This window comes from Microcaecilia unicolor, chromosome 9 (genome assembly GCF_901765095.1).
Source record: "Microcaecilia unicolor chromosome 9, aMicUni1.1, whole genome shotgun sequence".
Lineage (NCBI taxonomy): Eukaryota > Metazoa > Chordata > Amphibia > Gymnophiona > Siphonopidae > Microcaecilia > Microcaecilia unicolor.
This window is the reverse complement of record NC_044039.1, coordinates 150,724,377-150,745,224: the sequence shown is the minus strand read 5'-3', so window position 1 is coordinate 150,745,224 and position 20,848 is coordinate 150,724,377. Positions and strand designations below refer to the sequence as shown.

The 20,848-nt window shown below is 42.9% G+C and overlaps 1 protein-coding gene across 1 annotated transcript in view; it reads left to right on the top strand.

The window, feature by feature from the left end:
• Positions 1 to 20,848, top strand: part of LOC115477891 (serine/threonine-protein kinase PAK 6-like) — an 86,857-nt gene that overhangs the window by 17,503 nt on the left and 48,506 nt on the right. Inside the window, 1 exon segment of the mRNA XM_030215020.1 lies at positions 16,204 to 16,416. Coding sequence (XP_030070880.1) covers positions 16,213 to 16,416 — 204 coding nt within the window. The 5' untranslated portion in view covers positions 16,204 to 16,212.

The following is a 20,848-nucleotide window of genomic DNA, read 5'->3' as shown; positions in this document are numbered from 1 at the left end:
GCTCCATGGGTTCCTTTGGCTTGGGCCACCAATTCGCTCACACAAAATGCACCATAGAAGGCCAGAGAGAAGCGCTTGGAACAACAAAGCCTCATACTCTAAGTACACCACAGATAGCATCACTCTCAGAAAGCCAACAATTCATGTTTAATAGGCCGCCTAGAATCCGGCATGGAAAGGTGAAGCCTCTCCCAGCCCAAAAACATTCATCGAATCAGGAAGCCAGAAGATGGGTTTGAAAGTTTTACAGAAAAATGCAAAGCTAGCCATCTGCCTGATGACAACACCTTTAAAAGCCTTCGCATGTAAAATATACACAGTCAATTTGGCATCCACTACTGGCCCCTCATCCCAACCACTTCTTCGCAGGAAGGAAACACCTTTAAACCCAGCCACATATGTTGACCCAGTAACGGAGCTATCGATTTCCGCAACATTGCCCAAACAGTGGACCGTCCAACTTCCAGAAATGCACCAGCATTAGTGCTCCTTCCTCATTTGTGTCTGATGTGAGGCTCCAAAAGTGATCAAACTGGAAATGAGAGAGAGCATCAGCCAATTAGTGGCCCCTGGGACATTCCTAGCTCTAAGATATATGTCTTAGACTGCACACAACCAACTCCATGACCCAAGAATTCAGCTGCAGACTTCTAGCCTTCTGCTTGTTCACAACCTCTACCACCCCTTTGTTGGCGAGGAGGTCTCCCTGTGGGCTAATGACTCCATATAAGGATCGGTTTGTCCTGCCAAATCTCACAAGCTACAACAAATGGAAAAAGCTCTAGAAAGATGATATTCCTTGTCAGATCCACCTGTATCCAGGACTCGGGCCAAAATTTAGCACACCACAAACCCATATAGAAAATGCCAAACCCCAGGCTCCCAGCTGCATCTGTGAATAATTCCAAGTCAATATTTGACACCTCTGTGCTCTGCAATGCTCAAGTCCTGTTGAATGTGCCCAAGAACTCTAGCCAAATCCTAATACCTGCCGATAAATACACAAAGTGATGAGGTCTCTTGATTCCAGCTGTAGGGGAGGCAAGTCACCTAGAGAAGGCCCTGTCCATTGGAATAACCTTGCATGCAAAATTCAGGCTACTCAAAAGAGACTGATCAATCAAGGTGATTATCTTCACCCTAAGAACAGATGCAATTAATTTGTTCAATTGCACAACCCTGCCCCTCGGCAATCTGGTAACCATCCACACTGAATCAATTTCATTGCCTGAAAAGGTGGTGACCGGGACAGGACCCTCATTCTTGTTCTCTGCTAAAGGTTCACCAAAAGTCCTAGCCACCTCTATGGAAGTAGACAAAAGCTTGATGCATTTGTTGCTATCTGCAGGGCCTATGAACAAGAAGTTATCCAGTGCATTATGTTGGCAAGGCCCACCATCTGAGCTGTTACCCAGGGAACAAAAGAGCCTAAACAGGTAAAAATATGCACAGGAGATTGAACAGCCCATGGGCATGCACTTGTCAAAATGCACCCTCAAAGTGCAAGTCCAACAGCAGGATGGAGGAAGGGTGAACTGCCAACAGTCTAAAGGCAGATTCAACATCAACCTTCCCTAGCATGGCCCCCTCCCCACACCTACGTACCAATGCTAGGGCACAGTTGAAGGAGGTATACTGTACCGTACACAGTTCTTTAGGTATCCCGTCATTGACTAACTGACCAGGGCAACAGATAAGTGCTCGACCTTTTTCTGCTTCAAATAATTGCTTATAGCATATAAGATAATTGGCTTTGAAGAATTGTTCACAACAAGCATTGAAAACTTTCAATTAATTAAGAATAGAAGTTAAATAAGTTTCTAAAAATGTCAAAAAATAAATTAAAAATGAAATGACGAGGTTTTTATGACCAGTGATGAACACCACGCCTCCAGTTAAAGTCGCCGAAAATTGAACGTAAGCGGTAGGGCGTTTTGAGGTCTTTTCCTCGTCTTTTTTGAAGAATTATATATTACCAGAGCACTGGACTCTTCATAGAGTTTTTGAGCAGCAGGGTGCCACATAGGGTCTATCAGCAACTGAGGGTGGCGTACAGGCCCTGTAGTGAATTTGCCTGCGCCTGTGGAGCCTTGGAGGCAGGCCAGTGAGACCCCATCTGTAGCACTGCTGCAGTAACTAGGAAAATGTGATGCCAGAGGCAGTTGTCCACTTTCCTCCCTCCAAAAAATCCTGCATGCCCTCTTTCTCCTCATCCTCACCTGCTAAGATCTGCTGTTACCTAATATTTCTTTATTGTAGTATTAATAGAAACTCTCTTTTGGATTTCCTTTACCAGAAAGAATACAAACTCTGCTGCAGTCTTTGTGGTCAGCTGTGGAGTTTTTTTGAACCCTGTGGTTTAACTGACCTTTTTCTGGGAGATATTTTCACTCCAGGAGTAACTACTGTTAGATTAGAATTAAATGTAAATGAATAGTGGTTTTTTTTATTTAACTCTGAAACTAAGTTTGAACATAAACAAACCATTCCACATTTATCTATCAAGTAGTTCCACAGTGTGAAAAAAACAAACAAACAGGAAACAAAGTCAGACTAATCCAGAACTGATTGCTTTATTTAAGTAAGGGTAAAGTCCTGCATGCACTCACCCCATGGCAGAAGCATACAATACACAGTTTTGGAAGTTATTAGCACAGGCAGATAGGATTTAGAGTGTAGACTCTGCCACAGTTTGGGGTCCTTTAGAAATGCTGTTATCTATCCCAGAAGTAGAGGAGTGTGGTAGCCGTGTTAGTCCACTCTTAAAGGTTATCAATAGAAATCAAACAAAATAAAACATGGAAAAGAAAATAAGATGATACCTTTTTTTTTTATTGGACATAACTTAATACATTTCTTGATTAGCTTTCGAAGGTTGGCCTTCTTCGTCAGATCGGAAATGAGCAAATGTGGTAGCTGATAGTATATATAAGTGAAACATTTCTATCCCAGAAGGAAATACTTTATCTGTGTGGAAGGCTCATCCTTTGCACTGACTGCCTTTTCTTCTTGGTCCAAGGTCACAAGGAGAGTCAGTGGATTTATACCCTGATTTCTCTACATGGTGCTCTAATTACTAGGCTACTTCTCCATTCTTTTAGCTTCATAACTTCATATCATACCTTTTCCTTCTAGAATGTGCTTTTCATTGAAAAATGTTTTGCATGTTTTATACTTTTGCCTAATTTTGAACTTGGTTTATAGTTATTATATGGACCATGATTTCTGCTTTGGGTTGTTTATTTCTTCTGTTGTTGCAGTTTCTCTGTTTTATTCACAACTTTGAATGGCCTTATGTCCAAAAATGTAATCAAGACGTAACATAAATACATTGAAGTGCTCCTTCCAGATTCCTCCCTCTTCCTCTTCTTTCCCACGGCTATATACACAGTGAATGGAGGGAAAAAAGGGAACCCTTAGATTTTATCACCTAACTTTGCTGTTTAACAGCATAATTTAAGAAACTCTTGGTAATTTGCACCAGAATAAATGCCAAGCAACACACTGTATAATTTACCACCAGACCTCGCTGCTTACTTTTTCTACTGTGCAAAAGTGACATCAATGTGATGTCATTGTTTACATTAACTGAGAAAATGGTGTTTACTGAAAAAGATATTATCAAGTTAGTGTGACAAACTGAACAATACAGTTCAAAATGACTTATTGTTTAATTTCTGCTAAAGAAGTGAACATTGGGGAGAATTAAATAAACGTCTTAAAAAGAATGATGAAACTGGTCCAACAGAATGTCAGAAGGGTGGTGACTGCATGGCAAGAACTTGATCGACACAGTGCCGTACAGGGCTTCGCGCTTATGCGTCTGCTTGGGGAGGACATTTCGAACAAACATTGGAGTCCTTTTAGCAAGCTGCAGGAAAACGGGGGCCATTTTTGCCGCATGCTGAGGCCCTTTCTACCGCAGCGGGTAAGAAGGCCGAAAAAGACATGGCCATGCGGTAAGATTTCACTTACCGTGTGGCCATGTGGGGGGAGGGAAGCACTTAATGGGTGCATCGAGGTGGCAGTAAGGGTTCCTACACTAATCCGGTGGTAACCGGGTACCAAGTGGTGCTGCCCGATTACCGCCAGGTTAGCGCTGTGCTAAAAATTATGGCTCTATTTTCCCTAGCACGGGAAATGGTGCATGCTGGAGCAACCACCAGAAACTACCGTGGGAAATGGTGCCATGTTAGGCTGGTGGTAGCTCCAGATCAGCGCTTGGTAAGTCCGCATTGGGCTAACCGCCATTTGTAAAAGGGCCCCTAAGTGACTGAAATGAAGCTTATCGTTTACTTTGCAGGAGTAGCTCCATGTTTATTACTAATTGATAAAGGAAGTCTTTGCTAAATATAACCTGGTCAACTGTTATGTTTTGTTCAAACTTTTGAGTCTTGTATTTTACAAGATATGTGTGGTAATGTGAGTTATTGCCAAGCTTTCAATACATTTCTGCACACTTACTGAAAATTTGACTTAAACAGGTGCACAGTAACTTGTGCGTATTCCCTTTTTCCCCCCGTTCAATATGTAGTGTGAACAACGACATCACTTTTGCATGAGTGTTGCTTAATGTTTATTTTGGTACAAATTACCCAAATTTTAGATGACAAGATCTACCTTTTTTCATTATGTATGTTTAGGTCTTTAAGTCTCAAAAATGAGAGGAGGCAAATATATGGTATGGGACAAGGGCGTAGCTAGGTGGGGCCTCAGGGGCATGGGCCCCCACAGATTTAGCCATGGCCCCCTCTACTTTCGCCCCCGCACCACCAACCCTCCCCTGCCACTTTCGACCCCCCCTCCTACCGCCACCATCGCCGACCCTCCCCCGCCGCCAGGTACCTTTTGCTGGTGGTGGTCCCCAACCCCTGCCAGCCGAAGTCGTCTTTAGTGCCGGTCTCCGGCGCGTTCGCTGATCTGTTTCTGTGAGTCCTGACGTCCTGCACGTGTGCATGCAGGATGTCAGGAGTCCGTGCAGGACGTCAGGACTCACAGAAACAGATCAGCGAACGTGCCAGAGACCGGCACTGAAGAAGACTTCGGCTGGCGGAGGTTGGGGACCCCCATCAGCAAAGGTACCTGGCCGGGGGGGGGGGTCGAAAGTGGTGGGGGAGGGTCAGCAGCAGGCTAAATTGTGCTCCCCTACCTCGGGCTATGCCCCTGGCATGGGGTGAACATGTGAGGGACTGGGTTGTGAGTGCTGGTGGCTGCTATGGGTTGTACTGACTAATAGTGGCTATGGAAAATCTGAGAGAATTAAGTAACCAGTTTGCCATTTAACGAATAAGGTTATGCAGAAAACTTGTAGACGATGTTGCTACCTGAGTGCTTTCCTGGACGGACAGTGGGGGGGGGGGGGGGGGGGGGGGAATTGTTTTCCATTTTTATAAAATTGGGTCAGGGTGATCTGATTTTGTTCTACTTAATTGCACAGCTTTTTGTGTGTGTTTGTTTAATCTGAAGTTCCTACATGTTTTTCTTTGACATTTGTAATGCGATGTTACGGAACATTCTCTTTGCATTTCACTGTACATGTCTCTCTGACTCAATAAAGATATTTAAAAAAAAAAAAAATAGTGGCTATGGGCCCTATGGTTGCTGATGGAGTTGTAATGGTTCACAGGGGTGTGGATGCAGTATTGGGTGATGAGGGTGGTAGCCCCCATGCTCTTTCTGTGGATAACACTCTCATCCTCCCTGTCTCATCAGCTCGTAACCTTGGGGTCATCTTTGACTCCTCTCTCTCTCTCTCTCTCTCTCTCTCTCTGCACATATTCAGCAGACTGCTAAAACCTGTCGTTTAGCAGTCTATAATATCACCAAAATTCGCCCTTTCCTTTCTGAGCACACTACTCTTATCACCTCTTGCTTAGGCTATTGCAACTTGCTTCTCACAGGTCTCCCACTTAGCCATCTCTCTCCTCTTCAGTTTGTTCAAAATTCTGCTGCACGACTTATATTCCGCCAGTGTTGTTATGCTCATATTAGCCCTCTCCTCAAGTCACTTAACTGGCTCCCTATCCATTTCTGCATACAGTACAAACTCCTCTTATTGACTTATAAGTGCATTCACTCTGCAGCTCCTCAGTACCTCCCCACTCATCTCTCCCTACACTCCTCCCCAGGAACTCCGTTCACTGGGTAAATCTCTCTTATCTGCACCCTTCTCCTCCACCACTAACTCCAGACTCTCTGTTCCTTTTATCTTGCTGCACCATATGCCTGGAATAGACTTCCTGAGCCAGTATGTCAAGCTCCATCTCTGGCTGTCTTCAAATCAAAGCTAAAAGCCCACCTTTTTGATGCTGCTTTTAACTCCTAACCCTTATTTTATCATCCTCACTTTAATATTCCCATATCTCTTGTTTGTCCTACTACTATTTAGCATTTCTATAGCGCTACAAGGCGTACGCAGCGCTGCACAAACATAGAATAAAGACAGTCCCTGCTCAAAGAGCTTACAGTCCTGTTTGTCTGTCCTAATTAGATTGTAAGCTCCGTCAAGCAGGGACTGTCTCTTCATGTTCAAGTGTACAGCGCTGCGTACATCTAGTAGCGCTATAGAAATTCTAAGTAGTAGTAGAGTGAGGATTCTTGTGTAGCAGTACAGCAGATGCTTGTGATGTGCTGTCCTTACAGACACAGCATGGTGTCTTAAGGCTTTGGTGATGGCTGGACTCACATAGTGCCACATGCTTCATGCATCAGCACATGATAGTATCAGCAGCATACATCACCTGAAAAAGCTAGCTGGCTTTTACGATGGAAGGATGGTGCAGATTCTGACAACCCTTCTTTGGACTGCCTTGATTATACATATATCCTTTTAGCAATATGACATTCATTATTGGCTATCATAGTGCCGATTAGGAAATGTGTGTACACGTGCATTATCGCTTCATTTTCTTCTAGAGACAGCCCTATAATTCCTCTAGTTCTAGGTACTTCCTTCTTGTTCTGTGGTGCAAGCGTAAGATCATCAGATATGATCACCCTGAGCTCTTGACCCTGTTTGGTGCCTATCCAAATATTAGTGCTGTCATATTTTGACTACTGTAATGTTCTTTATTTAGGATTGTCGGCTAAATTGTTAAAGAAATTACAGCTTATTCAGAATGTCTCATTAGAATGATCTTTAAACTTAGAAAATTTGATAGTATATCTCCCTATAGGACAGTATTGCACTGGCTTCCAGTTCAACAAATGATTTTATTCAAGTCTATTGTCAGTGTCTAATTTCTCAGGCCATTTATGTTTTTTCATCTTTGTTAATTACTAAACAGATTTGTATTACTATGCCTAGATTTTCGGTGTGATTACAGAGTTTACGGATCTTATGTCCTCCGGTTTTGAGAGGAGTCAGATTTTCGAGCATAGCTGATTCTACGTTCTCTTTTTCTGCAATTTCTTACTGGAATTCTCTTCCCGTAGGAATTAGATTGGAATCTAACTATCAGCTTTTTTGTAAAAAACTTAAAAACTTTTTTTGTTTACTTAAGGTTGTTTTATAGATTGGAACTGCTTTTTAAATTGTAGTAAATTCTGCTGTAATTGAATTGTATTCATTTTACTGTTATAAATTTTTCCTGTTTGTTGTAAACTCCACTAGACCCGCTTGAGGGAATACTGTGGTATATAAGAAATGTATTGGTATCGATATTGTATTGATAGAAGTACCCACAATTGGAAGATATTGATATCTTTGATTTTTGTGTTTCACATGTATGGTATCTATTTTTATGTTAAATCATAGTTACCAGACTCTTCTTGCCCACCCCTCAAGGGTTCTTTTTTTTTTTTGTTAGGTCATCCTCTTCTTATTTTAATTCTTCATCTGGAGCACCAGCCCTGCTGGAGATCTTAGTATCATCTGCATAAAGACAAACCCTTGAAATGAGTTATGAGAAACAGATCTGCTTTTTGGGATCTGCTGGGTGCTTGTGGCCTGGCCTGGCCTGGCCTGGCCACTGTTGGAAGAAGATGCTATGCTCAGTCTGGCTCTTTATGGCTTATCATATATTCTGTTTGGTGTATATACACTTATGAAGATATTGATATAGAGAGATTGTTCTTAGTTATTATTATTTTTAATTCATTTTATTATAGAGGACATTTTTGTAAAGGTGTTTCGGCATGTAAAGCAAGATTAATATGTGAGGAATGCCTTAAATTGCACAGCCATATAAAGTACGCGAGCCAAAAGATTGCTCATACCTTTACATCAGGGGTTCTCAAGCCAGTCCTCGGGACACAGGTAGCCAGTCAGGTTTTCAGGATATCCACAATGAATATGCATGAGATAAATTTGCATGCAGTACTTCCATTGTATGCAAATCTCTCTCATGCATATTCATCATGGCTTTCCTGAAAACCTGACTGGCTAGGTGTGTGCCCCAACTTCTGGGTTAAAAACCCCTGTTTTACATGGACCATACATATGATTTCCCAGAGGCTGATGTGACATGTACAATTTTATATCATCTTCACAGCAGGGTAAATGTATGAAGGTTCCTAGGCATCTATGTTGCCTTTATAAAATAGGCTTAAGAAGAGCACCTAGAAACACTGTTATAAAATTACCTATATGTATCTGTTGAGGACAATATTTAAAAGCATCTATCCAGGGGCTGTAAATGCACCTTTAACACTTGGATCTGGGACCTATTCAGCAGGACACATACCAACCCCCCTTTTGCCTATCTCCCCCACTTAATTTCCCCTCCAGTACCTCAATCAATAAAACTCACGTACACATCAACTTGGGATAACAGTAGACCGTAGCCAGATTTATTAACAACTTTCAAACATATCCCAACAGGGAGTACATACCCCCCCTCCCCGAGCTACAGCTGGCAAATAGTAACATGCAAACCACCCCAGCCGCCGCTTGCCATATAAGCAAAGTGGCACATCCACTTCCGGTGGTCACCACCAATCTTCCTCTTCCGGCTTCACCCTGACAGCAAGAGCCCCATCTTGTGTGGACCTCCACACCTTTAATCAGGGTCACCTGACCCGTCTTAGAATGACATGGTTCATCCCCCATGAAACATTGCTCCTGTAGCTCAGGTTTTACGCCGCTGCAACAACCCCAACACTCACCATCTGAAAAGATAAGACTACACCACACACTGTCTCATTCACCCATGAAACGAAAATTGGGCGGGAGGGTGAGAAAGCTGCCTCCGAGGAGCAGGAACGCCCTGATCCTTGGAGGGGGCAACCTAATAAGGAGCATCTCTGTCCCGCCTCTGCCCACTTCCCCGGTCAATCCTCCTACCCAGCGGGCTCGCAGGCAAGCTGCCTGCCTTTACCCTGTCCAATCATGGCAGAGCAAAAGCCCACCTACTAGGCCTACCCCCTTCCCACAATTCTCCCCTGCCCGTGCCTGCTTGAAGAGGCCCAGCCCTCGTTTAATTGGGCCCTTCGAGACAGGCTCTCGGGGTTCTCTTTTCTGTCTGCATGTACAATCTTCCTCCACTCAGTTACCCTTTTCAACCATCTCAGCTCCTATTACCCTACTTTTTCTGTCTATATGTTCCAGCTCTGCATCTCTCCTGTGCTGTCTGTTTAGATGTTTTAATGATATTGAATTAGCATGCCTCTAACTGCACATTTATGCTTCACTATGCTGTAATGTGTACTGTTACTGGAATTTTGTAATTGTATAATGTCCATGTCCAGGTTATTCTTGTACACAACCTTGGGTAAATGTCATCCAAAGGGCGGTAACTAAATCCCAAATAAATCTAAATAAATAAATGGTACCATTTGCAACAGCTGTGACCTTGGTCAGCCCAGGTAAGAGAAATCAACTCTGGCTGTTCTGTAGCACTGCATACAGCAGGCCACCTCATCATTGCGAGTCCAAAGTAATTAATCATCAGATTAAAGTAGTATTTGTCAACCCAGTCCTTGAGACACACCCAGCCAGTCAGCTTTTCAGGATACCCACAATAAATATATATATGAGAGAGACTGGCATACAGTTGAATTAAAGCATGTAAATTTATCTAATGCATATTTATTGTGGAGATCTTGAAAATCTGACAGGTTGGGTACGTCCTGAGGACTGGGTTGAGAACCTCCTGGATTAAGAGAAGTGACACTTATTAGGCAGGGGTTCTCACCAGTCCTTGGGACACACCTAGCCAGTCAGGTTTTCAGGATAGCCACAATGAATAAGCGTGAGATAAATTTGCATGCACTCCCTCAATTCTGTGCAAATCTGTCTTTTGCATATTCATTGTGGGTATCCTGAAAACCTGACTGGCTGGGTTTATCACAAGGACTGGGCTGAAAACCACTGGCTTAAAGGGAACAAAGTCCACCAAATGCAAAGTCTGTCTGATAACATATGGGAACCTGGCCTCATGTGAGGTTATACAACAGAAATACTTCAGCTAAACTTGCTGCTGTTGGGAATATCAGTAGCTATTTTTATCTTTCTTTCTTTTTTATCTGAGTAGTTTCATTTGTTAATACTGAAATTTATAGGGCTTTCATTTAATAAATACAGATTTCTTACCACTAAGTCACGACTTCTGAAATTCTCTTTCTGTTTGAAACCTGGATAACTTGCAGTTAGTCACTTTTGGGTTTATCCGATTGTCTATTTTGTGACCTCCAGGTCATGCTTGCTTTGTAGATCAACTTTCAGCACTCTCTGTGGCTGTAGGGGAGATATATCATGAAACAACCAGGACTGTGATAGAATTCTACATAGAAACTACATGCAACAGAATACCATATCTCCATCACACACAAAACACACACAAACCCACACCAAATACAGAACAAGGAATCACAAATTTTATAAATAGAAATATAAAGATAAAAATTGAAATGGGAACCCCAAGAAGAAGGTAAACTAGGCAGGTACCACAAGATAAGAGAAATAAAAATAGAAACTTCTACAAAGATATCCGCAATGCACATTTCCCAAAGCTAACATATTCCACCAAATAAACTCAAAATAAAAACACTTTTTTATTTTTCTAAGTATGTTGGGCCCAGTTTCTTCTTTTCTGTTTTCTGCCTTGTTTTCAGTAGAAGTGATTCATTTGTCCTTTCTCCGCTTTCCTCCTCCTATTTACCCACTATATCCGTCTCTCACATATTTCCTCTTTCTCTCTTTTCTGTCTGCCTACTCAAATTTCACCTCCACCTACATTTCATTTACCTATCAACTTTCCATCTCTTTTTCTCACCCCTACATCTCCTGTCTCACTCCTTCCCTGGCCTCCTATTCCCTTTTCTTTCACCCACTCTCCATTACTAACACTTCTACCCTCTGTACTAGAGACTTGCACGGGAACGGGGTTTGCGGGAATCCCGCAGAACCTGCGGGATTCCTACAGGGACGGAAGCAGTTCTGCAGGGGTCCCGTGGGGACAGAAGCAGTTCCTGTGGGGATCCTGTGGAAGTGTATGCTGCACTTGCGCCAGCCTTTCACCTACCGAGTACCAAGTTCTTTGAGTGCTGTCTCCTCCTCCTCCTTGCTTTAACAGCACAGATGTGGAAAGCCTCCATTAAAGAGGTGGTAGAGATACAAATGGTGACGAAATTCAAAAAGGCATGGGATGAACACAGAGGATCTCTATTTAGAAAATGGAAGTTATAAAAAACCTAAACTTAAATGGCTGCATGTGTGTGGATGTGTCGTGTGACACTTACATGGTGACTCTGGCTGTGATGAACTAGGGCTGATACCGGGAGACCTGTATGGTCTGTGTCTCATATATGACAATCTGGTTTTGAATGGGCTGGAAAAGGGTTTAGACAGCAACTTTAGTGGCTGGAACATGAGGAAAGTTCTGGACAGACTTTTACGGTCTGTGTCCCGCAAATGAGAAGATGAATAGGCTGGAGTGTGCTTTGAGGGCAACTCCAGCCGTTGGAACATAAGGATAGGGCCAGGCGGACTTCTATGGTCTTATGTCCCAGAAATGCCACAGAAAGACCATAATCAATTATATAATATACATTAATTGTTGATTGAATCATGAATTGATAATGATTGTGACTATTGGGCAGACTGGATGGACCAATCCGGTTTTTATCTGCTGTCATTTACTATTACTATTAATCCTCTCTGATTCCGGGCTGATGCGCAGACCTCAGCTCTGACATAAGCAGGGGCATCAGATATCACCTGACCTACTGGCGCATGCATGTGGTGATCTCTTAGCACACAGTGCCAGTGAATCAGAGAAGTCTTATATGTGCGCACCTAAGTGTTCCAACTTCTTTTCCTTCCTTGCCTGCAGTGCTGCGGCTCAAACCCAGAGACTAAGAGAGCTGACAGGAATTTTTTTTAATGTACCATTAAATTCTTGTGGGTGAGGACAGGTTAAATTCTTGCGGGGACAGGTTGGATTCCAGTGGGAACGGGTTGGATTTCTGTCCCCGTGCAACTCTCTACTCTGTACTTACCATGCTCCTCTCACTCATCTCCTTCAGAACCCCCATGGTTCCACCATGCCAAGCATTTCCCCTCCCTCTCCCTTTTTACACTCTTGAAGCCCAGCATCTCCCTATACCTCCACCCCTCCCCTCCACAGCAGTTCCCCCATCCCCTTCCCTCTTAAGGTCCAGCAACTCACCTGTCTCCTCTTCCCCCTTATGATCCAGCAATTCTATGTCCCCTCTCTCTCCCTTTCCCCCTCTTCCAGGCTAACCTACAGGGCCCACAACTTGCAGCAGAGACCTGTAAGCGACCTGCTCCAAATTGTGGGCCCTGCAGGTCAGTCTGGAACAGGCAGAACTTATCATTTTCCAGAGAAACAAAAGAAATCCATAAAATAAATTCACTTTTTTCCTAAGAAACCCAGAAGCAGAGCATAGCCAGACAATACACACCCTGGGCTGGCTGTTAAGTGCTTCTGGAAACCTTTAAGTGACTATAAAGACACTAAACAAAAAAGCTCTATGTGCAATAAAAAAAATATCTGGGCTGGTTATAACTCCCAGCAGTAAAATTACTATTAAAACTATTTTAGAGCATCACTTAACCAGTACTCTTCTATTTTTAACTCCACATGATACAGAGAGGCCAATGCAATTTTGTGTGTGGTTAGTGTGTTGGCACCACTGTCTTATTTAGTCCTATAAGGACAAGGAAGTGGATGGAAGAGTGGCCTAAAGGTTAGAACTGTGGGCAGAGAACCAAGGGAACCTGGTATGAATCCCATTGCTCCTTGTGGTCTTGGGCAAGTCACTTAACTCTCATTGCTCAGGTACAAACTTAGAATGTGAGCTGTCCAAGGACAGAAAAATACTTACCGTACCTAACTGTACACCACCTTGATAACTTTGTCAATATATAAGAAACTAAAATAAATATACAGAACATAAGCAGGGGTGGACTGACAGTGATCTGGGCCCCTGGGCAGTAAAGGTCATTGGGTCCCCTGGCCCATCCCCTCCCAGATTTCAACTAACAAACCGTGGCCGTCCCTGTCAGTGTCCCGATCCCCTCCGTACTCTCCCATGGGTGGCCCAGACAGAAGAAAATGTTCATGGAGCCAGCTATGCAAGCACTGTCTCTGCGTAGCTCAGCAGGTCCTGCTTCCCTCTGATGCATACTTGGGGGCAGGACTGGCCAAAAGGTATGCAGAGCGCCTTTGTGGCTGATGCTGTGACCGTTTTCTTCTGTCTGGGCTGCCCACAGGAGAGTAAGGAGAGGATCGGGACACTGACAGGTACTGGCGCTCTCCCATATGATCGGCTTGGAGCCGATCGCGTGGGAGAGAGACACTGGGCCCCCTACAGCTACTGGGCCCTCGAGCACTGCCCGGTTACCTGTACGGTCAGTCCACCCCTGAACATAAGAAAAGCCATGCTGAGTCAGACCCAGGTCCATGTAGCCCAGCATTGTCTCAAACAGTGGCCAGTCTGGATGACAAGTACCCAGCAGATATCAAAAAGTAGATCAGTTTCAAAGAGCCATTCCAAAATTAGCAATGGCTTCTCCAAGTCCACCTGGCTAATTCCTTGATTTCCTGTATTATTATGATGTTGGTTGGGGTCTTTTGTTCTTTGACAACCCTTTCTTTATAAAGATGCTGGAAGTTTTCAACCTAGATTTTACTATTCTGGATTAAAAAATCGGATTTGTTTTTTGGTTCAGTTCCCTTCCAAAGTCCAAGAAGGAGCAGTGATGATTGTCTGACAGCTCTCAATGAAAGAACAAATTATACATGTAGTTAAATCATCTTTCCATCAATTGTGGATGTTGTTTCATTTAAAACCCATGTTGTGTACAGTGGATTTTAGTTATTCAGGCTTTGATTTTATCAAAAATCGATTATTGCAATTCTCTTTATTTGGGTGTTCCAGAGTACAGGATCAAAGCTTTACAAATAGTACGAAAAATGGAGCTGCTAGGTTTGGTTTTTGGTGTTTCCAGATTTGAACATATAACTCCATTTTTGAAACAACCATTGGTTACCTGTGAAATATCAAGTCAGCATAAATTTTTGAGTATTATTCATCAAGTCATATATGGTAAAATGCCTTGGTATTTTTGCCAAGTTTTCACTCTGTCTACATCAAGAAGGTCTTTAAGATCAGATTTCTCAAAATGTCTGAGTTTGCAATTGGTGGGTTCAGTACATTATGTCTTTACTCGGGTTTCTGCTTTTTCGATAGCAGGAACGTTGATGTGGAATGCCTTGCTAGGTCAGCTTCGCTTAACTACTAGTTTCCAGCAATTTAAGAAATTATTAAAAACGCAAATTTTTGTTCAAGCATACTATTGATATAGTGCAGTTTTAGAAGTTATGATAGCAGCACCTTATATTTTGGATTATGTTAGTAGTATTTTATGTTATATTTCTGTTAATAATGTTTTGTTTTACGTTGGTATGAATGTTTTTATGGAAACCTCCTAGTTTGTAAAGGTAGATTAGAAGTGTTTAAAATAAATATAAATAACCAGAAGCCTTTGTGTTGTCAGTCTGGAACCTTTTTGAACTTACTTCCCTTTTCCCATTGCATTGAGAGTGTGTGTTCTGTGTTGTTGCAGTGGCTTCCAGAGGCTCCGATATCTAAGAGAAGGGCTCTCTCTGTCAGAACGAGACACCCTCCAATGCATGAGTCTCACATATAGGGCCAGATTCTATATTTGGCGTGGATGGAAATCACGCCTATGCATATTCTATAAACTAGGCTTAAAGTTAGGCACGATTTATAGAATACGCATAGCACTGTCCATGTGACTAAAATTTAGGTGCAGCCATTTACACCAATAAAAAGCTGGTCTATTTTAGATTGTAAGCTCTTTGAGCAGGGATTGTCTCTCTTTGTTAAATTGTACAGCGCTGCGTAACCCTAGTAGCGCTCTAGAAATGTTAAGTAGTAGTAGTAGTAAATGCCCACACCTAACTTTAGGCATGGAACGGGTTATTCTATAACACTGTACATAAATATTAGGAACACTCATGACCTGCCCATGCTGCTCCCATAGCCATGCCCAATTTTGAGATATGCATGGTAGAATTTACGCAGACTACTTTATAGAATATGCTTAGAGAGAAGTGCGCTTAAATTCTAATTAGTGCCAATAATTGCTTGTTAACATCTAATTATCAGTGTTAACCAATTGAGTTGCATGCACAAATCAGAATACGCCCAGATTTGTGTGTGTGCAACTCTAGTCACACTATATAGAATTTTCAGGATAATGCATAATGCTTAGAATGTTTGGTAACACAGAATATAATAATTTGGAAGACATAACTTGGATACATACACCCAAACTTTTCATTTTTCAGGCTGTCAGTTTTGTGTCCAATCTCTAGAACTGATGACAAAGAACTGGCTTTGTGTGTGTGGCCATGCAGAACCAAAATGTAATTACCCTTACTGGTTTCAAGTACATGAAGCTCTTGTTACAGTTCTCAAAACTTCAGGGGTTCTTTCATCCTGGATGTAATTTTTGATAGCCCTTTGTGTTGGAGGATCAAAACTGTGGCATGGTAGAAGTTCACTTGACATCTCTAGCACTGATCCTGACCTAATTGACATGTTAAAAGAAAATTCTTCACTCAGAATCTCCCTGCCTTAGACCTTACTCAAACACTGACAGATGAATTTGATTTATGTCCCAGTGTAGAGGATCCATGTGCTCTTTTCAGCCAGACATAGAGTGTATACTGGTTAATGAGATCAGGTCTCTGTCTTTTTTTTTTTTTCTAGTACGTCATCATGTTTCGTAAGAAAAAGAAGAAACGTCCCGAAATATCAGCACCACAGAACTTCCAACATCGGGTTCATACGTCTTTTGACAAGAAGGAAGGAAAGTTTGTGGGTCTGCCTCCCCAATGGCAAAATATCTTTGACACGTTGAGGCGCCCCAAACCGGTTGTGGACCCGTCTAGAATTACCCCAATGCAACTAAAACCTATGAAGGTAGGAGACAAATATTATCTTTGTGTTTGGGAATTGTACCATTATGCCTCATTGTGTAAAGGAACATTTACCATGGACTGTGCACACTTAGATATCCTTGAGGAAACCATACATGTATGTGCAACCTGTGGGCAATTTTAACAATACAGCCTCTTCACTTAGGCATCTATTAGGGAGAGGGTTCTGCATAAGCAAAGGGTTTTTTAAATTATTATTTTGACTTTTCCTGATTTTCAAGTGTTTATTTGGCTTGTTTCAGACATTCATCTGAATAATATGTAATGCATGTTAGAACTTTTTAACATGCATAAATGAACTTTGCATGCATTATTTCATCGGTTAATGTGTGTTAAATTGATTTTGTGAACACTAAGGGCTGGATTCTATAAATGACGCTCAAAAATGAGCATCGGAAAAGATCGGTGCTAAGTGCAATTCTATAAAGGGCACACACCCTTTATAGAAGATCATGCTTAGCGTTGATTCCCGCACCCTAACTTTGGTTGCCAGACTTCTGCTTGGTGTAATGCTCTGACCCAGTATTCTGTAACACAAGGACACTCCCATATCTCTCCCATGGCCATGCTCCCTCATTGCATACGATGGGATTTGGGAGCCTTGAATTATAGAATAGCGTGCAGCCAAATGTGTACAAATCCTAATTGGTGCCAGTTAACATCAATATTTGGTTGTTAGCAGCTAAATATTGCTCATTAGCCTAGTTAAGTTGTGCGCACATCTTGGAATTGCGCCATATATAGAATCCGAAATATGTAAAAGGGCTGCCTCAATTAACATTAGTCAATAATACAAATCACCATATTCCAACATGACTAATAGCTATATTATACAATATCAAAAAGATTTTTATTAATATAACATATACCTCCATTACACACATACCCAAAAGAACTGTGGAGGAGTGGCCTAGTGGTTAGAGCACTGGTCTTGCAATCCAGAGGTGGTCACAGGCAGTGGCGTAGCAGGGGGGGCTGCCACCCGGGGCGGGGCGGTTCGCCGTTGCACCCACCCCCCCGGGTGCAGCACGATGACACCCCCCCCCCCGACCAGCTCCCGCACCCTACCTTTAAAAAGAATATCGGGAGGCGCTGCGCCCTGCACATAAAGGAAATGTGGACCGTCGGGTCTTCCCTCGCTGTCTGTCCCACCCTTGTGGAAATAGGAAGTGGCGTCAGCGGAGGGCGGGACAGACAGCGAGGGAAGATCCGACGGTCCACATTTCCTTTATGTGCAGGGCGCAGCGCCTCCCGATATTCTTTTTAAAGGTAGGGTGTGGGAGCTGGTCGGGGGGGGGAGCTGGCAGGGAGCACCCCCCCCTGAGCTGACACCCGGGGCGGACCGCCCCTCCCGCCCCCCCTTGCTACGCCACTGGTCAAAGGGCCGTGCCAACACGGTAAGCGAGGTAAGCATGGCAGGAGGGCGCCATCCTCTGGGGGGGCGCCCCGCCGCACCATGCTTACCTCGCCCTCTTCTCCCCAGATCCTTTTCCTTTTTTTTTTTTTGTTTAAATTTACCTCTGTCCGGCGGCGTAGCGTCAGTGAGAAGGAGGCAGCGCTCCCCCGCCCCGACGTGTCTACTAGTCTTCCCTTCGTCAGAAATGACGTCAGAAGAAGGCGGGACACTTAGTGAAGGGAAGAAGACTAGTAGACACGTCGGGGCGGGGGAGCGCTGCCTCCTTCTCACTGACGCTACGCTGCTGCCGGACAGAGGTAAATTTAAACAAAAAAAAAAAAAAAGGAAAAGGATCTGGGGAGAAGAGGACGGGCGGTGTAGCGATCGTTTTTGGGGGGGAGCGGCGCGGCGGCGGCGCGGTGCCAACGGAGGGGGGGGCGCTGGAGACCCTAGGCACGGCTCTGGGTGGTCAGTTCAAATCCCGCTGCTGCTCCTTGTGATCTTGGGCAAGTCACTTAACCCTCCATTGCCTCAGGTACAAACTTAGATTGTGAGCCCTCCTGAAACAGAGAAATATCCAGAGTACCTGAATGTAACTCACCTTGAGCTACTACTGAAAAAGGTGTGAGCAAAATCAAAATAAACTCTCAGTATCTCCCCAACCCCCACTGGGACATAACAATCAAATCATTGATACTGGCATACCACTTACTAATATACACAATTAAAGCTATACAGTCACATTGAAAAAAATTGTCTTTGTGTATTTCATGGGTGCACAGTGAAAAACCTTTCACAAAACATCCCAGATTATGTCCAAAAATTGAAATATAAAATGGATGATACTCCTCTATATCAAATGTCAGCTAAAACAGACTGAACATCATGGCTGATATTTTGCAGCTTCAACTCTTCTGTAATTTCCTCTGTTGCAATTATAACAATGAAGTCTTCCAACACTGTAGTATTGCTCCTTCACCAAACTATAATTTTAAAGCAGCTTGCAAAACCTGATCATAAGTTCGCTGTTCCCAATTGAAGACAAATTCTCCTTTAATTATGTTAAGGGTTCTTCTCCACTCAAATATACACAATGTACAAGGAGATGGGAAACTCTTGGAATCCCAAACAATATCAAACAAATTCTCCAGGTCTCAACACTAGCAGAGTTTCGTTTTCTCTTCATCAGGAGACCATACTGGAAATAAAAAATTTTTATTACAACCTACTCCTCCCCCATTACATCAAAAATATATTTTTTTATATAAAACATTTACCTTCAAAAATCAATTGGAGCCCCACTTACTGCTCAGGCTAGGCGTTATACTTCCTGAATGCCAGTGCAGAAAGGGCCCTGTTTACTAAGGTGCGTTAGTGCTTTTAATGCACCTACACTTAGCATGCTCGCTAACCATTTAGGCGCCTACAAGAATATTGTAGGCATGTACATGATTAATGCGCGTTAAAAATGTTAACACGCCTATAACGCTGCGTAGTACACAGGGCCCTAAATCCGCAGATAAATATTTTAAGGTGTGCTAATGAACTGAATACATGCAAAGGCAGGCACAACCTTAGTATGTATCTGTGGCTGGCAAAATAGAACGGCTCTTGATGATGTGATGTTGCCCTTTAGTTCCCTTCGCCTCAGGGTGTCACTTACAGATTACAATTTTCCACTCTGTTCTCTTACCAAGCAGCTAAGTGGTGTAATATGCTACCACAATTCATACATCACAAGACTAATTATCCATCAGTCCATAAAACGTGGAAGACTTGGTTATATTGTAAGTTTGTTACTCTATGAATAGTTTTGTGAGTTTTGCAGAGTTTATTGTTCCTGGGATGTTCTATGACCTAGGGTATGTCCTATTCTTGATACGAAAGCCGCACTGATCTAAGATTTTGGTATGTGTGGCCTAGAAGTGTCAATTGCAATATAATATACTATAGTATTTTGATCCGTTTTTGGAATATTCTGGAAATGCAAGCCTGTGTAAGTCCTAGATAATGTTAGCATGGAATTTGTTCCATTGAGGGCCTATGAAAGTGAGATGAGTACTAAAATACAGCCTTTCTAATGTTATGTGGTTATTGCAAAACTGTTCAGGTAAAACAGGAATGCTGAGATGCAGCATGTGGTATACCTGAGGATGAAATTCTTGAACTGTGAACTCTGGGATCTGTTCCATGAGTTAGCCGTAAAAACTGAGAACCTAAAATAGCAGTGAGAGATCTTAACACCTTGATAACTCCCTAAGGTCTCGTCTGCTCAATGATGCTCCTTTTACTCTTGTAGCTCAAACTGTTTCTCTTCCCACATTTGCATAGGACAGTGGTTCTCAAACCATTGCTTAGGACACACCCAGCCAGACTGGTTTTCAGGATAACCAGGATGAATATGCATGAGAGAGGTTTGCAGGCACTACTTTCATTTCATGCAGATCTGTCTTGTTCATATTCATTGTGCATATCCTGAAAACCAGACTGGCTGGGTGTGTCCCCAGGACTGAGTTGAGAACCACTGGTATAGAAGTAAGCCACAGATGGTAAAACCTGTTTGCAGTAGTTTAAGGAATGAAATTGAAAATGGAAATGACCTTCACACCCTCCTTAACGGGTTCCTGGGGCTGGGTTTTCATGCACCGTTTTAGAAAGCAGTGAAACCAGTTTCTGCTCTGTGCCTTGAGCAAGTTGGCAACAGAGAGTGGTCCTGATTTTAGGTGGAGGAACACAGAAAAGATAGTATTGCAAACAGGCAGATAAGAAAATACAAAACGGAAACTCTCTCGGTGAGGGCTGTGTTTACTAAGTGGAACTATGGGCGCGTTAGTGTTTTTAACGCATGTAAATGGTGTACGCGTGTTAAACGCTAACGCGCCCATAGAAATGTATAGGCCTTAAATTTACAGGTGCGTTAAAAACGCTAACACACCTTAGTAAACATAACCCTAAATGTCAAAACTCAATTCAAAATGTGGAGTGAGGAATAAACTCTCTGTGATCTAAAGGAATGGTG